The sequence below is a fragment of the Bubalus bubalis genome, chromosome 2 (genome assembly GCF_019923935.1).
Source record: "Bubalus bubalis isolate 160015118507 breed Murrah chromosome 2, NDDB_SH_1, whole genome shotgun sequence".
Taxonomy (NCBI): Eukaryota; Metazoa; Chordata; class Mammalia; order Artiodactyla; family Bovidae; genus Bubalus; species Bubalus bubalis.
The window spans coordinates 43,455,367-43,479,439 of NC_059158.1; the positions used below are offsets into that span (position 1 = coordinate 43,455,367).

General features: G+C 44.7%; 1 protein-coding gene across 2 annotated transcripts in view; it reads left to right on the forward strand.

Moving 5' to 3' along the window:
- The window catches only part of NUDT3 (nudix hydrolase 3), a 124,787-nt gene extending 102,981 nt beyond the window's left edge, over positions 1 to 21,806 (forward strand). The window contains exons 3-5 of one of the 2 annotated variants that reach the window (XM_025271422.3): positions 8,000 to 8,044; positions 9,527 to 9,611; positions 13,830 to 21,806. In XM_025271422.3, coding sequence (XP_025127207.1) covers positions 8,000 to 8,044; positions 9,527 to 9,611; positions 13,830 to 14,008 — 309 coding nt within the window. In that variant the 3' untranslated portion in view covers positions 14,009 to 21,806. The remainder of the gene's footprint in view (positions 1 to 7,999; positions 8,045 to 9,526; positions 9,612 to 13,829) is intronic. The other variant, XM_025271432.3, reaches the window with a different exon arrangement.
- Positions 21,807 to 24,073: the final 2,267 nt, after the last annotated feature.

A 24,073-nucleotide genomic window follows, 5' to 3' on the forward strand; every position in this document is an offset into this window, starting at 1 on the left:
CATTTCTTTTCTATGGGAGTGGTCTTGATCCCTGTCTCCTGTACAGTGTCACGAACCTCATTCCACAGTTAATCAGGCACTCTATCTATCAGATCTAGGCCCTTAAATCTATTTCTCACTTCCACTGTATAATCATAAGGGATTTGATTTAGGTCATACCTGAATGGTCTAGTACTGAATGACAAAGAATGAAGGGCTGGAAAAAGGTATATTAGGCAAATACTAACCAAAAGAAAACTGGGATAGTAATTGTAATATCAGACAAAATAGAATTTAGGTGAAAAACATTAAAGGGACAAGAGGAACCTTTAATAATAAAAGGAACAATTTATCAGGACAAGATAGCGATCGTGAACTTGTGTGCACCTTGCAAATTCTTCACCTGCATAAAGCAGAATTGACAGAGTTAGGAGGAAAAGCTGACAAGTCTGTAGCCATATTGAAGACTTTACAACATCTCCTTTAGAAACTGATAGAAAAAGCAACCAAAAAAGCATTGAGTAACACAGTTAACAAGGTTGATCAAATGCCATATATTGAGGAATAACCTTGTATCCAACAAAGAGTATGTAAGTTTTGAAGCACACATGAAAGAATTATTAAAAAAAAAAACAACCTTATGTTAAGCCATAAAAAAAAGTGTTGAAAATCCCACAACATCAGTAATACAGACTGTATATACTGTGATACAGTGCAGTAAATTAGAAATCAACAACAGAGCCAGCCTAACAGAGAGAAACATTTGGAAACAGGAAAAAAAAATGTCCTAAATAACCCTTAGACTTAAAGCACAAATCACAGTTCAAAACTAGTAAGCAAATAGAGCTAGACAGTTACGAAAGTACTGAGAATGCCATGAAAAGCTGCAAACAAAAAATTTTGAAAACCTTAATAAAAATTCTCTAGGGAAAACAACTCAAATTAACTTAAGAAAAATTAGAAAGCCTATATGTAGATCATTAATGCTTGCAGAAATTAAACAGTTATCACCCCCTCTCTCCAACAGAAAGATCCCAAGATTAGACTAGATTGATTTTACTGAAATTTCCGAAAATATATATTCTTATCTTGAACTGTTTAGAGAAAGGATAACTACACACCTCTTGTAAGGTCAGTATAATCTTATTTCAGCAAACAGCACACTTTTTCTGTAAGGGCCAGATAATAACTACTTCAAATATAGAAGCCATATGGTCTCTCTCACAAATATGACTGCTGTTATAATGTGAACACTGTCATAGGCAGTACTTAAATGAATTAGCATGGCTACGTTCCAGTAAAACTTAATTTACAGAAACCAGTGGTAGGACAGATTTGGCCTGTGGGCCATAGTTTGCTATGGCCTGAGGAAAGTTATGACCAACCTAGAGAGCAGAGACATTACTTTGTCAACAAAGGTCCGTCTAGTCAAGGCTATGGTTTTTCCAGTAGTCATGTATGGATGTGAGAGTTGGACTGTGAAGAAAGCTGAGCGCCGAAGAATTGATGCTTTTGAACTGTGGTGTTGGAGAAGACTCTTGAGAGTCCCTTGGACTGCAAGGAGATCCAACCAGTCCATTCTAAAGAGATCGGTCCTGGGTGTTCATTGGAAGGACCGATGTTGAAGCTGAAACTCCAGTACTTTGGCCACCTCATGCGAAGAGCTGACTCATTTGAAAAGACCCTGATGCTGGTGGGAAAGATTGAAGGCGGGAGGAGAAGGGGATGACAGAGGATGAGACGGTTGGGTGGCATCACCGACTCAATGGACTCCAGCAGTTGGTGATGGACAGGGAGGCCTGGCATGCTGCGGTTCATGGGGTCGCAAAGAGTCGGACACGACTGAGCGACTGAACTAGAACTGGACTCCTGATCTTGATACTTAGAAAGAAGGAAGGGTCAGTTCTCACCTATGAACATGGGTGTGAAAATCCTAAGTGAAATAACTGCAGATAGAATCTAATGCTTTGTCAAAGTATCACACAACTTGGTTATCCCAAGGGTACAAGGATAGTTCAATCTTGGGAAATATGTTTATGTAATTTATTTCATTGAGATTAAAATAGATAAAATCACCATACCAGTCAATGAAGAAAAATTGTTTATTAAAATTCAGTACCCTTTCATCTTAAAAGCTGTAAGCAAACATAAAAGGAATGTCCTTAACTTGATAGAGTATCTAATAAAACCTCCAGCAAACATCATATTTTTGAAATTTTCAAAGCATCCCCCATGGCAGACAGGAATAAGACAATTATGATTGCTATCATGCTGCCATTTATTGATCTGTGGTCCTAGCCACTGCAGTTAAGACAAAAATAAAGAGTCAAAAGGAAGAAGCAAATTACCATTATTTGTAGATGGTCTGATCATTAATTATGAAAAACCAAAGACACACAACAGAAACTAGTAGAATAATAAAAGCATTTTTAAAACTTTCAAGACAGGAGAAGGAAATGGCAACCCATTCCAGTATTTTTGCCTGGAAAATTCCTTGGACAGAGAGCCTGATGGGCTGCAGTCCATAGGGTCACATGACTGAGCACGCATGCGTGAGGGGGCTTGAGGGGGCTGGAGGTAGATGGATTGGTAGCAGTAAAGAGGTAGAACCGCCCCCCCTCCAAAGTTTCAAGACCAAAGATCAATATGTAGAAACCAGCAGTGTTTCTTTAAACAAGTGGTAATCAACTGGAAAATATGTAACTTGTAAAGATATGTATTATTCACAATAGCAACAGAACTATACTAGAACTGAAATACCTTGCTGATAGAGTGCAGGATCTTTACAATAAAAATAATAAATCTTCGTTAAACGATTTTAAAAGACACGAATAAATGGATAGAGATCGTCTGTTCTTGAATGAAGAAACTAAATATTGTAAAGGTGTGTTTTTCTCAAATTAATCCAAAAATAAAAAGAGATATCCCCCAAGAAGTTTTCAAAAGATCTGAGAAACTGATTTTTGAAATTTTTGTAGAAGAATAAAGGTACAACTACCTGAATGTTTGTTTCATTATTTTCTTTACTTTTTTGATGCTTGAAGTATTTCATTTAAAAAACAAAATTAAAAAATGGGTTGAAATCTCACTGGACTTACACTGGCTTCTCATCTGTTTCATCTGTCTTCACTGTGTTTCTTTTCTTCTGTACTTTCTAAGTCTGGTGGATACCAGAAAGTTATATGTATTGAAGACCATATATTTTTTTCATAGGTTTCCTCATGCAGACATTTGCATTCGAGTTGTTGCCCTGAACTCCTTTTAGGCCTGGGCTTACTGCTTTTGATAGAGGAAGATTTTATACTACAGCTCCCTGAGAGTTCAGAATTTTTCTTTGGGAATATGCAGTTTTCCTCAGAGAGCTGCCTTTGAAATCAAGGAGAGTAGCAGAAAGCTTTCAGATACAGGTTCCAGCACCTGACTAAAAGTGGCTTTCACAGCAACAGTTACTTTCCTGATGTAAGAGGTCTGGGGGTTGGCCGTTCCCCTGTTGCTCCAGCAGCTCAGGGGTCAGGACTGCGGTTCACTTCTCATTGATTTTCTAGGCCTTTCCCTCACAATGACAAGATGACGGTTGCAGCTCCAAGTTTCAGATCCCCAGCGGACAAGCAGGGAGGTGTAGGGTTTCTCTTTGTACAGCTCTTCTTATCATGATGGGAAATCTTTCCCAGAAGCCTCTGAGAAACATTCCTCTCGGGAACCATTGACCCAGAATTGGGTCACACACAGTACCCCTAAACCTGTCACTGCAGAGGGCAGCAGACCTCCCTTAGTGGTCAGGTGTGCCAGAGCTCTCACCTGAACAGAATCTGGGTCTTACTGGTAGCAGGGAGGAAGGGAGAATGCTTGTGGGCTAGATAGCCATCTGTCTGCCACAGCGTCCACCTGAGTGTGAAAAATGGGCTTCAGAAGGTGATGGTACACTTTGCGCCCATCCAGACTAAGCACCGGAGAAGGCAGTGGCACCCCACTCCAGTACTCCTGCTTGGAAAATCCCATGGGCGGAGGAGCCTGGTAGGCTGCAGTCCACGGGGTTGCTAAGAGTCGGACACGACTGAGCGACTTCACTTTCACTTTTCACTTTCCTGCATTGGAGAAGGAAATGGCAACCCACTCCAGTGTTCTTGCCTGGAGAATCCCAGGGACGGGGGAGCCTGGTGGGCTGCCGTCTATGGGGTTGCACAGAGTCGGACTGAAGTGACTTAGTAGCAGCAGCAGACTAAGCACAAAGCCAGGAATCTTTGTGGTGGGCCACCATTTTAGGGGAGGTTCAAAGGCCCGTCAGGGGGAGCTTCCCAATGGCTCCGTGGCAAAGAGTCCACCTGTGACACAGGAGACGCCAGTTCGATCCCTGCGTTGGGAAAATCCCCTGGAGGAGGAAATGGCAACCCACTCCAGTATTCTTGCCTGGAGAGTCCCATGGACAGAGAAGCCTGGAGGGCTGCAGTCCAGGGGTTCACAAAGAGCCCGTCAGGACTGAGTGTGTGCATGCAGAATGTACGCTTCAGAGGCCTGACACATCAGTGCCTTTGCCTGGGCCTCAGGTACACCCCCTGGAGACTGAGGGAAGGACAAGACACTGGAGTGTCCCTTGTCATTCCAGCCCTTTCCAGTAAGTACTTCCAATCCCAGTAAAACACTGCCAAAGGAAAAAAGACATTTGCATTTTTTTCCTTTTTAAAATGAAAAAAGACAGTTGCTCAATTAATTTATGTTAACTAGACCTCAAAAGTGTTAGAATTGATATTGTAAACTTTGAAGTTGGAGAGACCACTCACCTGCATGTGGTTGAATAATGAAGGGCAGCAGCTACTTTATTTGAAATTCTTACTACTGGGTAAGATGGGCTTTTAAATAAAGACTTCTCTGGATTGGGGGCTTTTGACAGTACCGATTGAAATTGTAACTGCTTTCATATGATTATGAGAAAAACAGGCTCTACCAGCACTGTGACTGGACCAAGCTTACATATACCCTGAATCAAGTCTTAGCCCCAAATGTCTGAGCCAGGTATCTGTCAGCTGTGATCCGGACACCTATCCTGACCTGCGTGCAAGAATCATGTGAGAGATAAAAATATCTCTGTCCAGTTGCTTGTGGCAGCATTTGAGAGAGAGCTAGGATATGAAAGTAGGACTGTGGAAGGTTGTGAAAAAGTAACTTGGTTACAGTAAACGCTGTCTCAAAGAACCTTTGCCTCTGAGGAATCGTCCTCTTACTAGCACTGTGGTTTTAAAGAACCAAAATCCTATTCTTAGAAAAGAAGAGCCTCCTCTTGAGAAAACTGCTAAAACCAAATTTTAAAAACTGATAAATTAGGAACATTTCTTTGCTTTTAATGTAGATAATACTGTAGATAAGGTAGAATCACCTTAGATAGAATTCCCCCAAGTAGATCTCCTGAGTATTAGAATAAAACTTGAAAGAAACATTTAAGGAACAAATAAAACTATTGTTGATTTGAAGTAATTAATTAGACTACTTAGAAGTAAAAATATATGCCACTGAATTTCAGTGTACAGATGACAGCATTATTTGATTTACCTTAGACAATAAAAATGCATCTATTTCATTAAGAAAAAAATGCTTTTATATTTTTCCTAACTGCCTCTGCTGCTGCTGCTGCTGCTGCTAAGTCACATCAGTCGTGTCCGACTCTGTGCGGCCCCATAGATGCCAGCCCAACAGGTTCCCCCGTCCCTGGGGTTCTCCAGGCAAGAACACTGGAGTGGGTTGCCATTTCCTTTTCCAATGCATGAACTGCCTCTAACACAGAGTAAATCATAGAAACATTGGTGTTGAATGCAGAAATTACTATAATTAAAAGTTTTAAATAAATTATATGTATTGTCATAATATTAAGATGATTTATGCCCTTAACATTTGGAGAGTATTTCCTTTTCTGCACTTTGTTTTCGTTAAGAAGAATAAATACTTGAGCAGTGGCTGCTGAAGAGGCCTCTTTCCCACTTTGCAGAGAGGAATGTGAGCGGCGCCGTGAGCCGCTAGCAGGCGTCCTCGTGCTGCCCCCTCCCAGCTTGCCTCGGGCCTGCCCCGCAGCCCGGCAGCTCTGCTCCCGGGCCCTGTCACAGGCGGCCTGTGGCAGGTGACAGGTGACTCCTCTCAGGAGCCCATCTGAGCGCATTTGGGCGGCCTCGGACCAGAGACCAGCGCTGGCTTTCCAGATGAGCATAGCCTCCCAGCTCGTCCCACTTGTCCAGGTAGCTTCATTGGTTAATTCATGCAGTCCAACCTAGCTAGTCTTGGCTGTGGAGTGCAATTATTTCTGGAAATGTAGAAAAGCAGTTTAAATAAGAAAAGGTACACATTTGCATTCAAGTAGACCAAAAGCCACATGGGGAAAAGAATGGAGAAAGAAACAAGCATGTTGGCAAGAGAAAGGAAAATAATTTGACGACAGATAATTAGCAAAAATTAATTTCAAAATATAGCTCACCCAGGAATCTAGGCCTTTGAATTGGCTTCTATTGTTTCTATTATTAAATATCTCTAAATAACTTTTAGGGAACTTATTTAAAATTTTTGTTCATTCTGTACAAACATACTGAGCTCCTACTGTGTTTAGAAAGTATATTTGCCTTATTTTTTTTAATGTATTGTACAAAATAACATGGCAGTTGTAGTAAAAAACAAGCTACTGCATCCCCCATGCATTTCCAAAAAGCTAAAAACACATAGCCTGACCCAAAAGCAAAGTGGATGCCTCCATAGATCAGAAACAGCAGAATTGCAGAAGGGCAGAGGACAGTTGCAGCCTGCATGGCCTTGGTTGGCTGGCGGTTGAAGCCCTTGGAGTAAGGGTGAGGTCAGTTGCCTGATGGAAAGGACACCGGGAGCTGAGACTTAGCAAGATATGGGCCCAGGGAGGGCGAGGACACAGCCGCAGCGCAGTAGAGGGTGGGCTGTGCTGCGGTGGTCGCTGTATTCCTTTGGAGCAGGAGCCCTAAATTGCCACTCTGGAGAGCCTCTGGCAGCAGCATCACAAACAGAACGTGAATTATTTATTAACTTCAGATGAAATGAATGTTATAGCATGACCTGATAAAGAAACTAAATATGTTCAGGATGCTCAAAAAAGTAAAGGAATAACTTCTATTTTAAAAGAACAACAACAACAAAAAAATCATGGAAGCAAAGGTGTCCATAATGGAAACAGGTAGATATACACAGATATGAAAGATATCAAATAAAAAAGGGACTAGAAATGGATAACTTTATCCAGGATATGGTTGAAAAGGAAATTAGTAAATTGGAATATATCGAAAAGTTCACCTATAATGCATCAGAAAGACACAGATCTTAAAAAAAAAATACCAAAAGACTGATGGAATAAACATTGTATTTACTACAGAAGCCTAACCACTGTGTAAAGTTGCCCTCTCCCCATCATTCTCTGTCTATCACATGCTCTGTGCATTCCTGTCATAAAACTGGTGATTCAGCAGAATTACCCGGACTGTGTTTTTGTTGACTGGACCGCTTTGCTGTGCTCCTGCTGGGTGCTGAGCTCTGTTCTGGGTGTACAGTGTACAGACAGCCAAGAACAAGTCAGATAAGGTCTTATTCTCATGCAACTTGAGTTCTAGCCTATTCATCACTGTACCTCTGGCATCTGCACCACTGTTTGGCTCAGATTAGGCATTCCGTCTATATTGGTGAATGAATGGGCAAATGACCGAAGTAATTCCTGCCTCAGCGTGTCTTTGGTATGGCTGTGGCCTCGCTTGTTGCTCTGTTTGGCCAGTTTTGCAGTGGTGAGAGGCCTGGAGAGGAGAGGAGGACTTTCTCCCCAGAGCATACCCTGCTCCTTCCAGTCTGTGACCCCGAGAACACACTGTTACCACTCCCACAGACCTGGGGTCCACCTGAGCTGTGTCCTCTTGCTTTTTACTTCTGTTTTACAATTTACTTCTGTTTTACAGATTAGTCGAGAAGCTTCAGAATGAGACCAGCACTGTAAGCAATGTCAATGCACACATTTTTCTTTTTTCTTTTTCAGGCTGGAGTAAAAGGGACATTGGGAAGATTAGTTGGAATTTTTGAGGTAAATCTGTTAAAATCTTTGGTGCAATCGGTATTATATTAATAACCATATATATCTTGACCTTTAGACCATTCAGACTTCTGTAACAAAGATACCAGAAATCGGGTGGCTTATAAACAATAGAACCTGATTCCTAGGAAGTCCAAGATAAAGGCGCGAGCAAATTCAGTGTCTGGTGAGGACCCCCTTCCTGGTTCATAGACAGCTGTTGCTTTGTGTTCTTGGATGGCAGAGAAGGAACCAAACATCTCTAGGGTCTGTTTTATAAGAACACTAATTCCATTCATGAGGGTCATCTGTCATAACCCAGTCACCTCCCACTGTCTCCACTTCCTGATACCATTACCTTGGGAGTTAGGATTTCAACATGAAATTGGGGTGGTGTTAGTGGGGGTGGCTCAGATGGTAAAGGATCTGCCTGCAATGCTGAAGACCCGGGTTCGATCCCTGGGTCTGGAAGATCCCCTGGAGAAGGAAATGGCAACCCACTCCTATACTCTTGCCTGGAAAATTCCATGGACAGAGGAGCGTGGTAGGCTACAGTCCATAGGGTTGCAAAATGTCGGACACGACTGAGCAACTTCGCTTCGCTTTCTGGCGGGGACATAAACACTGTCCATTACTGTCTTTTTTTTTTTTTTAATTTTCTTTTGACCATGTGGGATCGTAGTTCCCTGATCAGGGATCAAGCCTGTACCCCCTGCACTGGGAGTTCAGAGTCTTAACCACTGGACCGCCTCAGAAGTCCCCATTGCAGTCTTCATCTGGGAAAGATGCCATCTTTGTTTCACCAAGTTTTCAAAACAGTGCAGCACCAGGAGAGAATACTGTGCTTTCTCTTTTAAAATCCCATTAATCTCCTCTGTACAGCTAGAATTATGTGTAAGAATTGTTTTTCCCATCTCTACCTCTTTTCCTCTCCTCAAGATGTGAGAAGGGGTCGATAATGAGGAGACAGGAGAAAGAGGAGATGAGCAGCTGCAGCAGAAGAGACTAACAAGCACTTAGGCTAGAGTAGGGATTTGGAGAAAGTCAGAAATCAGGGGATAAAGATGAGCAGGGCTAATAGGAGGAGGGGCCATGTGTGAGGTAATCAGCTGGCTTGCGTGAATGGGCCCTCTGCCCATCACAGTCTCTTTATTTTTCTGCTATGAAGTTAAATGTACTTCATACCTTTTCTCAAGAGGTCCCCAATCCTTTTCTCAGTATTTTTGAGAAGTTGCTTTTTAGGGAAGAAGAAGGAAAAACCAGGGTGTAAAGCCTTGGCTTTGGAAGCCCAGCCAAAGAGCTCACCCTCTGATTCAAGCGTGGCATGTTTTAAGTAGGCCAGCTGGCGCCATTCCATATCTGATTGTCGGACGACAAAAGTAAAAGAAGTCCTTGGATCTGAGCTCCCTGGACATATGCAGTAGAGTCTGTTTCATTTATGTAATCTCAGCTCTCTAAGGAAAAACTCTCTGTCCCTCTCTTTCTGCCCTTCAGAACCAGGAGAGGAAGCATAGAACGTATGTCTATGTGCTCATTGTCACAGAAGTGCTGGAAGACTGGGAAGACTCGGTCAGCATCGGTAAGTTGTCCCCAGATGGCCTCCCAAGAGCTCTCACGACCAGCCTTGGCCACACTGCAGCTCTTTACCCAGAAGCACAGGCGAGAGCCTGATAAAGAAAAGAAATAACAGAAGGATGTGTTTAAATAAGCATGTCTGTTTTTGAACTTGTGAAAAGTACTATTATATTTTTAAATGTTTAAAAGGAAGCTGAAGTTGGATGCATAGTCAACAATTAGAGACAAGGCCCATAAGAATAAAACCAGAATTGGATTTTTCTAAAACCAAATTGGATCCTCCCAAGCAGATATTAATCGTGGCCTCTCCATTGCTAGGCTTTCTGTTGGCCACTGACCCCAGTGAGAGCAGGGCTGCAGCTGCTGTTGCGATGCTTATTCATATTGTTGGAGGAAACTGACTTCAGTGGTGTGAGCCCTCCCTCCAGAGCTGTGTAGTAGGTGCAGAGTGGTGGGAGTACCTGGAAACTACCGGTTACATTCATGTTACCCTTGAGGTGAACTCGCCTTTTCTCCTAAGGAGCCATTTTCAGTGATCCCAGATCGGTTGTGTGTATATATATATATATCTTTTGACCTAAAAAGTGAGGTGATTTAATGATTGGTTCATGGTTTTAATCTTTGAGCTCTGAAGGAAAAGCGTAGAAAAACATAAAATTAATTTACTTTCTGTTATAACTTTGGCAAATAGAATTTACTTATCAGAACTTCTCTGTTGTTAGCACGTGCTTCACCATCGTGCCTCTCAGCACTGTTGATCTGGACATTTCACGGCCTTTCAGTTTTTAGTTGCTTTGTATTTGATAAGAATGCAGTAAGCTTAAGTATAAATAAATTTGGTGAGGGGGTATTAAAAATAGACTCTTTGATAGCTGGTGCTGGGGCCAGAGATGAGTGTGGTGTGGCAGGCCCTGTCCTCAGACTACTCTGTTGGGTCCGAGTTGTACACTTGTGATACTCATTTTTAAGGCACCATTGCTCTGTTAACAACCAAACAAGCCCGTCACCTGTGCTCCTGCTGAGAATTGACCCTAATGAAACTATCTAAAATACGTTTTAGATAGCTAACAGGGAATAAGCCTGTTAGCCTTTCTTCACATAAGCCATTTTCAGGTGAAAAATTGTGTCTTAAAATATACAGGTCAGTGAATGACAAGTGATCCAAGGTCCATTCATCTGATGGAATGTTAGGCAGCTGTTACACACATGCTTATGAAAGCTGTGTGCCACGGAGAAGTGCTTATGAGACTGAGTAGGTGAATGAAAACAGGGTATAGAATTATGTGTATACTAATTAAGGCTACATCAAAATAGGAATTTGAAATGAAAACAAAGATGAGGTACTGGTTTTCACCTAAAGAATTGGCAGTGACAAACAGCAGTTAACAGTGCTGGCAGGAGTGTGGTGAAACTGACATTCCAGCACAGAAGCAGGATTGGGGATCAGCACATCCTTTCTGGAAGGCTGTTTGGCATGTCACTAGCCATTCAGATTTTTTTTAATTGTAGCATTCTTTATAATAATTAAAATAGCAGGCTGTTGATGTCCAGTGGTGGAGAAATAGTTAAGTGAATGACGTTACATCCATGCTAGACAGTGTAACACAACCACTACATGTCATACTGAGAAGAGTGCTTAAGAAGCAGCGTGAAGTGGAAAAGCAGCAGCAACAACCATAATAACACATGGTCTTACAGCATGTACTTTGTGCCAGGTATTGTTCAAATGCTTGACGTATTACCCCTCACAGTAGACTTGTGAGATAAGTACTGTTGATTATCTCTGTTTTATAGAGGAGGAAAGAGGGGCACAGAGAGGTTCAATAACTTGCCCAAGCCTTGGTGGCTGATTAGAGCCTTTGATATGACTGGAGCCCAGCAGATTAGCATCAGCGTCCATGTTCCCAACAGGAGCACTCTGTCAGGGCCTCCGAGGAATTCGGAGCACCTTAAAGCATGATCCCAATTATAATTTTTGAGATAGCTGTGTCTTTCTCAAATAAGGTGAAAGATAAGCAAATGCACTAAGGTATTAAGAGTAGTTACTTCTGGTTTGTAAGGTTACAGGTAATTATCTTGTTCTTTATGCTTGCTTCTGTTTTTCCCAGTTTTAACCAATGATCTTTTGTTAGCTTTGTCAGAGAAAAAGTAATAAAGGATTTTAAAACATGCATTTGAAAAAATTTTTGAAATACACTGAAAAGTTAATAGTAATTGTATTGAGATTATATTTTCCTCTTTTTAAGAAAATATTTTCTTTACTGTAGATACATCACTCTTTTTATTTACTTTTGTCTGCGCTGGGTCTTCAGTGCTGTGCCCAGGCTTTTTCTGGTTGCAGCGAGCGGGCGCTCCTCTTCGTTGCTGTGCTTGGGCGTCTCACTGTGGTGTCTTCTCTTGTGGAGCACAGGCTCCAGGCACTCAGGCTCCACTGGTTGCAGCACACGAGCTCAGTAGTCATGGCTCACAGGCTTAGTTGCTTCGCAACATGTGGAATCTTCCTGGACCAGCAATCAAACCTGTGTTCCCTTCATTGGGAGGCAAACTCTGTACTACCTGGGAAGTCCACCCTTTTTTTTTTTTTTCCAACTATCCCTTTCAGCATCTTTTTTTTTTTTTCTTTTTTTTTTGTTATTTATATTTGGCTGTGTTGGGTCTTAGTTGCATCGTGTGGGATCTTTATTGTGGCACACAGGCTCTCTAGTTGTGGTTCTTGGGCTCAGTTGCTCCTTGGCGTGTGGGATCTTAGTTTCCCTATCAGGGATCAAACTCGTGTCCCTTGCATTGCAAGGTGGATTCCTAACCAGTAGACAATCACGGAAATCCCAGATATATCACTCTTAGACAGGATTTTTAAAATAAATACCTGGTTACAGGTCAGCCATCCCAGTAATTCTGGAAGCTGCATTAGCTTCATGTCTATTTTTGCGGGAGATGGGAATGCTGGCTGGGCTTCAGGCACGTATGTGTCAGCCACGGAAGGCCAGAGGCCTAGGAGCCGGAGAAACAGCTAGCAGTGGTTCTTTCTAGAGTACAAGTTTCACACCATTAGTCTCAGTTCTTCAGTTTTCAGATTTCTTACCTGTTTTCTGCATTAGGCATTGGTATAGTATTTGACACATACAAAGTGTGCTTCCGTCACCCTTGTTAGAAAAGAAAATAGGAAAAATATATTTATTAAATGTTGATAACTATTCTGGCTCTTTTGTACTATGTAGAAATATCAGTCAATGTGAACACAAATATTCATGGGAAGGACTGAAGTTGAAGCTGAAGCTCCAGTACTTCAGCTGCCTAATGGTGGTGGTGGTGGTTGAGTTGCTAAGTTGTGTCCGACTCTTGTGACTCCATGGACTGTAGCCAGCCAGGCTCCTCTGTCCATGGGATTTTCCAGGCAAGAATACTGGAGTGGATTGCCATTTCCTTCTCCAGGGTATCGTCCAGACCCAGGAGTCAATCCCGAGTGTCCTACATTGTAGGCAGATTCTTTACTGAGCTGTGATGGAGGTCACCTGATGAGAAGAGCTAAGTCATTGGAAATGACCCTGCTGCTGGGAAAGATCGAAGGCACGAGGAGAAGGGAGCAACAGGATGAGACATGGTTGGATGGCGTCACCGACTTAATGGACATTAGTTTGAGCAAACTCCAGGAAATAGTGAAGTACAGAGAAGCCTGGCATGCTGCATCCATGGGGTTGCAAAGACTTGTACACAATTTAGCACCTGAACAACAAGAACAGCAACAGAAACGTCAGATCACTGTGTTGTATACCTGGAACTCATATACTGTGTTGTGGGTCATTTGTACTTCAGTTTAAAAAAGGAAAGAAGGACTTTGCTGGTGGTCTAGCAGTTAAGAGTCTGCCTACCAGTGCAGGCAACATGAGTTTGATCCCTGGTCTAGGAACATTCCACGTGCCTTGGAACAGCTACTGAAGCATGCACGCCCTAGAGCCCCTGCAGCATGAGAACCAGCCCCAACGAGAAGCCTGCGCACTGCAGTGGAGTATTGCCCCCACTGTCTGCAGCTAGAGACAGCCCTCGCGCAGCAGCGAGACCCAGTGCAGCCATAAATAAAGAAATAACTTTAAAAAGAAAAGAAGAGCATTAATGACAGTCATTTCTGTGGGTTTTTTCCCTGCGTTTTCTCAAAAGTTACAGGATCAGAAACCTGCTGCTGCTTCCCTTTTGTACTAATTTCTTTTACTCTCTGCCTCCACAGGAAGGAAGCGGGAATGGTTTAAAATAGAAGATGCCATAAAAGTGCTGCAGTGTCACAAACCGGTGCAGGCCTCGTATTTTGAAACGTTGAGACAAGGCTACTCAGCCAACAACGGCACCCCGCTCGTGGCCCCCACATACTCAGTATCTGCTCAGAGCTCGATGCCGGGCATCAGATGACTGAAGATTTCCTGTAAGAGAAGTGAAAATTGGAAATGAGACTGAAGTGCAGGTCTTCCCTCTCACCCTTGCTCTTTCACCTCTCCTCACAGGCCTCCTCTTTCAAATAAGGCATGATGGGCAGCAGAGAAGGGGTTTATTGATAATGTTGCTGTTTGGTGTTAAGTGATGGGGCTTTTTCTTCTCTTTTTATTGAGGGGGTGGGGGTTGGGTATGTAATTTGTAAGTACTTTTGTGCATGATCTGTCTCTCCCTTTTCACACCCCTACAACTCTTTAAAGAGGCAAACAGCCTTCCCTCTGCCTTGGATTCTGAAGTGTTCCTGTTTGTCTCATCCCAGCCCTGGCCAGATTTTTTTTTTTTATTAAAAGATATCCAATATGAGATGAAACCTTTCAAGAATTTGTCCCATGATGTGCTCTTCAGTCCAGTAGGTTGGTCACTTTCACTGCAGGGTGCATTTATCTACACATTATATACTGGACATATAATATGTAAATAAATGACTTTTAGAAGAGGCATTTGTTTTTTAATTTTTCAAGGTTTTACTTTTTAAATTGGGGTGTTTCTGAAGTGGAGAGCCTCACAATTCATTTGCTTTTTCATTTTTGATGCTAGTGGCTAGGTGAGTTTCCCCGCCCTCTCCTTTCCCCAGTTGCTGGTGTAGTTACATAGGGTCCGGAAAGGGTTTAGCTACTTCATAGTCTCCCAGGACTCATGCCTTCTCTTCTCGAAGCTGTGTTTCCACGCCAAGAAAGAAACAGGAAGAAACCTATTTTCTTTTTTATTACCAAGCCAGGAGCAAATGGCCTCAGCTCAGATCCGGAGAAACAATGCTAGAAATTGAATTCCTCCCTACGTGTTGACAATAGGGATTTGAACTGGATTCTTGGGATTACTATCAAAAAAACTGGAGCGTCGAGCACTGTTTCTCTCCTGCTGGTTTGGAAGTTTTTTCCATAATGCTACTTACCGCCTACAGCGGCCTCTCTCCCTGTGCGTCCATGCCTTACACTGCACGGAGCTGGACATGGTCCTTGTGCCGGAAGCATCCAGCTGTGCTTGGCAGGCGCAGCTGCACAGCCCTGTCCCATTCTGGGTAACCATGTTATGTTCCTGAAAAGTACACAGGAGGAAAATTCAGATGTTTGCTTGTCTTTGTAATGTTATAGCACTTGTAATTGCACCATGGAGCATGCTCAGAAATATTAAATTTGTCTCCCACCAGGATGTGAAAGGTCCATCGTCTGCTGAGAAGTGGTACGGGAGAATGCTTAATCATTTACTAGAACGGCTACATAATGCATTGGCTCACTGCAGACTGTCTTGTTGGTTTTTGATACAGGTTGGATGCTGGCTTCATTTGCCAGTTGTGTTGTTTAGTAGACAAGCACGCAGAAAAGGGTCTAGAGACTGAGGGTGGAGCGGGGGGACCCTGATCAATCCCTGGCTTTGAGACAGGAGTTTATTGCTAAACTGTTAGTGGCATCTCCTTTGTCAAAACACGGCTGAGATGTGAAATTAAAATCGTAGTTCTCTTTATTTAAAAAGTCTAATAAATACTCAAACTTTGAAAAACTTTTGTTCTTCCCTCCCGCTAAAAGAAATGTGTATATCTGGTAGGCCTGGTCATTTAATGTTCAACGTTTTGGGGAACGTCAGTTGAACTTTAATTTGCTATCAATTCTCAGTTTGCATCTTCTCTCCCAGTCTTAAAACACAGAGCCAAAAAGCAGGGCTGGCAGTTTCCTTAGCACCACTCTACCTCTGGGAAAGGCATCCTGTCCCTACGGAAGGGTCCCAGTGGATAGAAAGCACCATGGGATTTGAGTCTAAATGCCAACTCACTGTCCACGTGTTCTACTTGAAATGAACACACTGCTACTTATCGCCTGATTTAGAGCATTCTGGGGTTTTCTCCAAATAAATAAAATGGACTGTAAAATAAATTGAACTAAGCACTAAATGGAATCCCCAAAACACAGTCTTCCAGATAAATTCTGCCTTTATGATACAGAAAGAGCTTTGCAGGAAAACAGTCAGTACTCCTGAAATAGGAACTGCAGTGTTAATAATAATTTGTGCGTTTTTAGTGATCTGAAGTTTTCACTGGGCTGGTGTAATAATACACTACCCTACAAAATCCAGTTTGGATTGTTGTTGGTGTCTTTGGGTCAGGAACACGAACTGTGCCAAGAAGTATTTTTTAGTCATGAATAGATCCCATTAATGCAGTTAACTGGAGAGATTGTGCTGCTGCTTCCTCAACTGACAAAAGGAGGCTTTGTCCAACACCAGAATTGTTGAAACTGGTGCTTTTGTCTGCTGCACTGGGATTCTGATGGCCGGGGCTTGGTGTTTTTCCCTCCCTGGCACCGTCAGCACCATGGCTGTCTCCTGATGTGTGTAGAGCCCTGTCGTGATAGGTTACTTGGACGCATGGTCGCAGTAGCCTTTCTGTCTCCCCCAAAGAAAACAAAACAGAGAAAAGCACCAGGCTTACCTTACTTGCAGAATGTTCCAACAACACTGATTTGCCATTAATTCTGCAAGTACTTACCTTCTTCAGGCTTGGCAGAAACAGATTCCTTCCTGTGTTCAGGGCAGACATAAAGTCTCTTTCTTACAGCGAACGGACATGTCTTAGAATCTGACTATTACTGGAGTGTCCATTGGAGTCCAGCATACTCAGGATGGAGAAAGATAGCGATAGAATTTTTTAAATTTAAATTTGTTCATAATTTGAAGCCCTTGGGGAAACATCAGTGAGATCATGACTTTTTTTTTTGGAACAGGACTGTGTGTGTGTGTGTGTGTGTGTGTGTGTGTGTGTGTAAGAGAGAAAGAGAAGGACTACTAGGGGTCAACCACTTTGGGTTTTTTGTAGCCTCTAGGACAGTGCAGCCCATGAAACAGAAGTCTTGATTTTTCTCACAGCAAACATCACAGGATGGAAAAGTTGCAGGATTGACTGTGGTTTTTACAAATGTCTGCTGCCCTATCTGCCCCGTGTGAAGAGGGCTCCCGCACTGCCGGGTCTGAGCTAAGGCCATCTGGAGGGGTCAGAGGTGGGGAAGTATTACCTGCTGGGGGTGCAGCAAAGCCTGGGAGGTGGCTTGGCCACAGGGCTTCCGCCCCCAGCATTGCGTTGTGAGAGCTACGCAAAGGGAGGCCCGAGTCCTTGCTGCTGACAGCCTCCGTGAGTAGTGAGGGTCACTGCCCTCTGAGAGTGTTTGCAGTTTTTTGTACTCTTGTTGCTACATAGTCAGGTTGCTTCATGGCAGAGAAATAGTTCTGTTTTGATGTTGGGAGTCAGCCCCTGTAAAGTCTCTCACACTCTCTTAGAAGAAATCACCTTGAATTCTAGAAGGAAAAGTTCCCCACAAAACCACGCTTCCTCTTCCCCTTTCCTCCACGTACAGTGCTCGTTGGGGGCTGCTTCTGAACGTCCTCAGCCAGACGGCTCTTCTGCTGACCTGGGTGTGTTCCTCATTCCCATCCGGTGCTGTACTCACACCTCTGTTCATCTCCCCACCTGATCTTTTTTTCTTAAACAGCTTAGCCTGAGCCATATTTTTTTGTTTGTTTAGTTTAGTTTACAAAAAAGGCTTTAATAACCACAATGTGATTTTTGCCACAACTGTATGATTTTTTAATATTTCCGAAGTGTTCTCTAAGCCCATCCTAGTTAACAGTCAATGAAGAACTAAAATAACCCGGAGAAATCTCCACGTGGAGGTAAATTTTTGCTTCGAGAGAAGCAAGAGTTAGATAGTGTAGCTTCATCTTGACCCCAAATACAGGCACATCCATATCTTTTCAAAAAAACAGGAGACATGCAGGACAGTCAGCTCAAGCAGTTCTAGGGAGAGGAGATTGTTGGGGTTCAGTGATGCAGGTGGCTCCTCAGGTTCTTGTTCTTGAAGACTTTAAAAGAGGTCAGTCCTGAGGCTGTGCGGTGCGTACTGCCCAGTTGGGGTGGGAGTTGTTCCTTCCGAGCCCCGATGGGTTGGAGCCTGTTTCCACAAGGCTGTGCAGCCTTTGACCTTAGTGGTCCCAGCCTTGCTCCATCAGGGCACCCCCTTCACCTGGAGTAGGTGGAAAAGTACCCCAGAGTCAGTCTCTGTGCTCTGGGGTGAGCTTGTCACAGAGTCCACACCATCCCTAAGAGCTGTGTTTTCCATGTCAACTTAGATGTCACCTAAAGCAGTGAGACATTCTAGATTTTCAAGTAAATTGTGAACTGCCAAATACTGCAATCTTTAGACTATACTACATCCTGTGAGGTCATCACAAGTCCTGGGAACCTGGAGATTTTAGGCTCCTTGGGAAGCCAGGAGCCTTCCACTTCTGCCTCTGAAAGGGCAGCTTCACACTCTGACAGACTTTTTCCATTAGCTTGATAACCTTTCAGGATGGAGAATGCCTAGTCAGGCCATCTGAAAAAATGATACGTCTCACCTTCAGATTAATCCAATTGTTGTCCTCCTAATCCCCTTAAAAATTAATAAATACAGAAAGAAAGAAAGAATACCATTTGGTGTTGATTCTAACGGACTACTTGAGCTGAGGCCAACAGTCACATGATTGATCTCAGGTGTCTCTGCAGCATGAAGCTTCGGAGTGAAAAGGCGTGTCCCTGCCCTGAAGCTTTGTTTATCGTGATGATTTGTGAGCCTGAGCTTGTCTTTGAGAATGGGACTGTCCACCTGGCTAGGGGAGTGCCCAGGAAAGCCGCCTTGACTCAGAACTGAGCGCCCCAGGAGGGCCTCTGCAGGAGAGGGAAGTGCTTCTGGCTGAAAAGCAAGGGTAATATCTAGGAGGTAGCGAGTCACTGTTTCTGTTCCTCTGATCAGTTGTTTAGTTAAATAGGTTTCCTTCGGTTTACATTCCCAGTTCTTAACCCCAAACAGGGGCCACTAGAACAGCGAAAAAGGCATTTAACCCCCTGGAGATAGGCTCTAAAAGATACAAAGGCAGCGGTCTTGTCATTTTCCAGGTTCATCTCCATTTCAATGTGCTACCCATCCTCCCACCCCTACTGCCGCCAGGCCAGAGATTCTATTAATCCTTGAGTTGGGGAACATAAATTCTGGTCTGGAACACTTACCTACTAAATGGCTCACCATCTGTGAACTGTGTTATCTGTGGGATGAACCTTTCAAGGAACTTTCCAACAATACAGTAACATCGCTCGTGCGGGCTTGAGGTCCCAGGCAGGCGTTAAGATCAAAACCTTAAGGCTTTGCAACTCCTCAGGAAAAAAGCAAGATGCCCCAGTCCCGATGCTGGGCCTCAAGACTGGACTCCCCCGTCTGTAGGGTGGGGTAAGTGGTTCACCTTTAGGAAGTCATTTCTCCAGTGAGGTGGACTGTAGATTCCTGCAGGAAGTGATACCGATATGAGCCCGGCCTTCTGAACACCCTGTGCTAATTAGAGCAGCAGTAGATCCATGTAGCCTCCTGCACCCCATTTCTGTCCCATTGGGTAGAAAACAGCATTTCAGGGTTAAGGCTTGGTCTTGCATAACAAATATGACTTATGCCAGGGAAGGTACAGGCTGACTGTGGAGACACCCAGAACCAGAACAGGTAGGCCTGCTCCACCCAGGGTCACCATGGGGGCCTGGCCGACGTTAGGGTCTTGGGGAGTTTCCAGAGCTCTGAGGGGAGGTGAGGACTTTGAGGGCCCTCTCTCGGCCAGCACGCAGCTTGGTTATGGGAGGGAGTGGATACGGGAGGGAGAGGCAGGTGTCTGAGCCACGTGCACAGACCCAGACTTGCCTTTTGGCCTCCTCGCACATGACTGAGCATTTTTTGCTCAGAACCCAAAGGGACTTTCTCCAAAATCCTCCATTAGCCGGATCCTCTGCTGCTGTGTTAGCCTCTGAGAACCTGCCCCTGTCACTCGCCTGTGCACGGGCACAGGTGCGCTGCCCAGGGCACAGGTGCGCAAGGTCAGTGAGGGCCCAGCAGCTGCATGGTGCTGCGTTTCATAGTTAGAAAACCAGTGGGTCCACTCTTGTAAAAGAGACAGTGTGGGGTGTGGCTGTGTACATGTCAGGTCTGCTTTTATTGTTCATAGTCTGAAAGCATTCAGACTGGTTTATAATTGAACAAAAAGTTGGTGGTTGGAATAAGTAAAATGTCAGTGCATCTGTCTTAAGAAAGATAACTACCAGATTGCCATGTGTTTAAGGAGGCAGTAGCATTTAAGGGTGTTGTCACAGAAAATCAGGCATCTCTGGCTGCCCATTAGTAGCATCTTTATACTTGCTTCTGTATAAAGAGGCCAGTTTTTAGTTCAGGGGCCTTTCTCACATCCTGCCCATTGGCCCTGGCAGGGGATGGGCTCTGAGGAAGCAGTGAGGCCCCAGCCCTTTTCTCTGAGCCGCAGAGTATGGTCTCAGGCAGCATAAGGCTTATTTGAGGGTTTTCCTAACCATGCTCACCTCCACTCCACTCTTGCTCCCCTTCTGTTGCAAGTGTTTTTGTTGCGGCCTAGGTCCAGGTCCAGGTGCGGTCTCCCTTTGGCCAAGTTCAACAAGTATTTCCAAGGAACCCTTTGGATGGAGGCAAAGTAGCCAAGACGTGTTGAGTTTAACTTTTTCTGAAGGACAAAGTATTTGTCCCTCCCCAGTCATGCTTATATATGTTTTGTCTGAAGCTTAAATGACCAAGGCTCCAGAGCTGAGACAGAGAGCCAGGAACTCACGCACCCAGACCAGACTGTTCTGACCCCACCAGAAGTCTGCTTTTGTCTCCTTCCATCAGGACCACACAGAAAAGCAGACAGCTTAGCCTTCCCGGTGATCTGGTTCCTCGGTGGCCATTCTGCAGGTGAGAATGAGTCACCTGTTGAGGAGTGTGCTGAGTGTTTGTTTGTAGAAGGGGTAGAGAGCGGAGGGACCAATGAGCTGAGCCCACACGTCCTGGGGAAAGGTGGCAGAATAATCTTGAATGAGCTCAACAGAACCGGGGAATACAAGGATAGGCACCTGTTTGGGAGGAGAGGTTGGTTATGGTCCCTTAACCTCCAGGAACCTGGCGCTGTGTTGTGGAACCGGGCTTTGGGAGTATTGCCCTTACCACAATCCCAGTGCGCTCTGGGACCTCAGCGCTCCCGACCCACGGGGAATGGCCCTGTTTTCCATTTTTTTTTCATTCCCAAAACAACCTTGCTTGGTATTGTATGGAAAATCATGTTTTCCTCTCTGCCCATTCAGAGCTACCAGGCCAGATATGGCCTCCTCCCAGTCTCTCCACAGCGTTCGCTAGGAAGGCCTTCTCAGTGCTCTTCGGGGCCAAGGGGAGGGGGACAGTTCAGAGAAGGCGGAAGGAAACTGAGTTTGCCGGCTTCCCTTTCTCTCGGAGGCCGTCCTTTGGCTTCCTTCACACCTATTTCCTGTGGGTGCAGGCAGTTGTGGAGGAAGGCTGAAAAGAAAGTCCAGGTTTGGGTACGAGACAGGTACTCCGAGATTTGCGTCCCACTTCCCCCCTGTAATAATTGGCCAGCCGCGTGTAGCTGCCCCCTTACTAAAGTATCCCCGGTGTAATGCTGGCAGCAGAGGACAGCAAAGCCCTCCCCCATAGCCTAGATGGAGCCCTGGTATTACCCCTAAAATCCTACCCCCCGTCCCACTCCTTGTGTAAAAACAAATGCTTTAACCCGTGAGTGTGCTGTTCCTTCCTATGTGTTAATCAGTTTTCTTTCCACTTGAACTGTGTGGGAGGGAAGGGCATTGGAATTGTAGGTTGTAATATTGTGCCAATCAATAAAAACCAATATTTCTCACACATCCCTGCTTAATGTCTGGTCTCTTCTTTCTAGAAGTTTTCCTCGAGTCCTTCTCATCAGTCTCATTTTGATCCTCCCTCCCCCCTCTGCTGGATTCTTGCGAGTTGTCCCAGAGATCAGAGGTAGCCCCATGGATGATTTGCTCTTGAGGAAATTCAAGTGAGGAATGAAGTGAATCCTGGGCAGGCAGAGGGAGTCAGTGCCAGGGAGTCCCCGGCAGATGCTCTGAGGGGCGTGAGGAAACAGAGGTGAGCCACACCCAGAGGTGCTCTCCTGTGTGGAAGCAGGAGTTGGGTGTGGTGGAGTCAGGGAGGGCTGAAACAGTGTTTTGAAGATGCTAGCTGGTCGAACTTGCAGAGAACAGACAGGGTGTCGCCAGGGAGAGAGCAGCATGAAGTCAGCTTTGTCCCCCAGGCCAAAGACAGATGATGGGCATTAGGGGGCTATAATGAAAAATAAAGCATGACAAGACCAGATAAGGGGAAACCCCCAAAAGCCAGGTCAAGGAGTTTGGCTGCAGACATGTGAAGTGATCTTGAGCAGGGCAGTCACGTAGAACCAGCCGTGTTTAAGGAGGCAGCAGGAGAGGTTGGAAAGGAGCTGCCCAGAAGCTTGTTATGATGCCAGGCCATGCAGACGCAGAGGGTGGGCCTGGAAACGGAGAAGGGCTGGAGACGCAAGAATAAGCAGTGTATCACCATCAGATAAACACGGTTAGCTGCTGAGGGGAGCTGGCCTCTCCGGAACTCTGGTAGCATCACCACTGGCCAAGGTTTGTAAGCCAAGAAACCTGATGTCTGTGTCCCCAGAGAGTCACTACCAGGACAAGACTCACATGAATCTAACTCGTAAGAGACTGAGGTGTAGGTGCCTGGATGCCAGCTGGCTCGTTTATATGACGATAAATGTCAAACCAAGTTACCTGAGTGCACCAGCTATCTGTGTGGGTAGCCAGTAATTTGGTTGCTGAACAATTGTAGTCTGATGACTTCATTCAGCCACAGGGCAGATTGCCTAACAACTGATCAGGGTACCCTTTCCTCCTCAAATTCTGATTCTGCAGGCCTTTTTTATCCCATGATGATCACCCTCCCTTCCCCTATCAAAGGAGCCTTTGTTTTGCCAGATTTCGTGTGTGCAATGAGGGTATGAACTATGAACACTGATGCAGGCGATATATGCAGGGAACCACCAAATGGCCACCTCTACTTGGGATCTGGGGGAACTCTCCACTTGCCCACGTCAGATCTTTTTCTATTTTACTTGGCTGCAGCAGGTCTTAGTTTTGACATAATGGAATCTTTGTTGTGGCACGTGCGCTTGTGCACTGCCCTGCAGTATGTGGGATCTTAGTTCCCTGACCAGGGATCAAACCTGGGTACCCTGGAGGTGGATTCTTAACTAGTGGGTCACCAGGGAAGTCCCATGATGGGCCATTCTAAAGGTGACCTGTCCCCATCGCATCCACTGCTTGTTGACTGTTCTTCATTTTCAGGGTAAATAACAAACTTGGGGATTATTTTACTCCAGCCCAGTCTCCTAATAGCCTGCAGGACTTGCAGCAAGAAGGCAAGTGAGAGAGAAATCTCAGGAGGCCCCCAAACCTTGAGCATGAGTGATAAGAGGAAATTCGCCCAAAGAACACAAATGCAGTTCTGACATCGCTGGAACCAGCACTGGGGATAGCGCTGCCACACTTCCTACATGCTTTGTTATTGTGAGGTAGCAGCTTTGACCATCCAAGCCAGATTGAGCTGGCAGAATTACTGCCCAAACCCCAGCCAGCCTAGCTCCCATTTTTTCTGGAGACCTGGTAATTGTGCCCAAGAAACTCTGTTGCTATAAACCGTGGAATTGTTTGCTTTCTGGTTTCAGACACATTTGAGATATGAAATGTTTATTTTATCTCCTTGGTCTTGTGACACCCAGCTAAGGAGATACCTCAGCATCTGCGGATGCAGTCACGAGGCTCTGTGTTCTGTGGCCTGAGTACCAGCAATGTGCTCAACCCAGGACATGCAGTCCTCACGGAGACAGCGGCTTGGGTGACAGATGGTATGAAGTGGAAGAGATGACAGCCTAGGGAGTTAAGCATTTGGAGGTAGGGTAAGAGGCTGATGGAGAGAGCTTGGACAGGAGGACCATGGAAGCATGGGATGAGTGAGAGATTCAGAAAAGAGACGAGAGGGAAGGCTGTTAGCTATGATAGAAAGTGTGAGCGTTGGAATTAGACCAGGGGGAGACCTCGGTTCAGCTGTTGACAAGCTC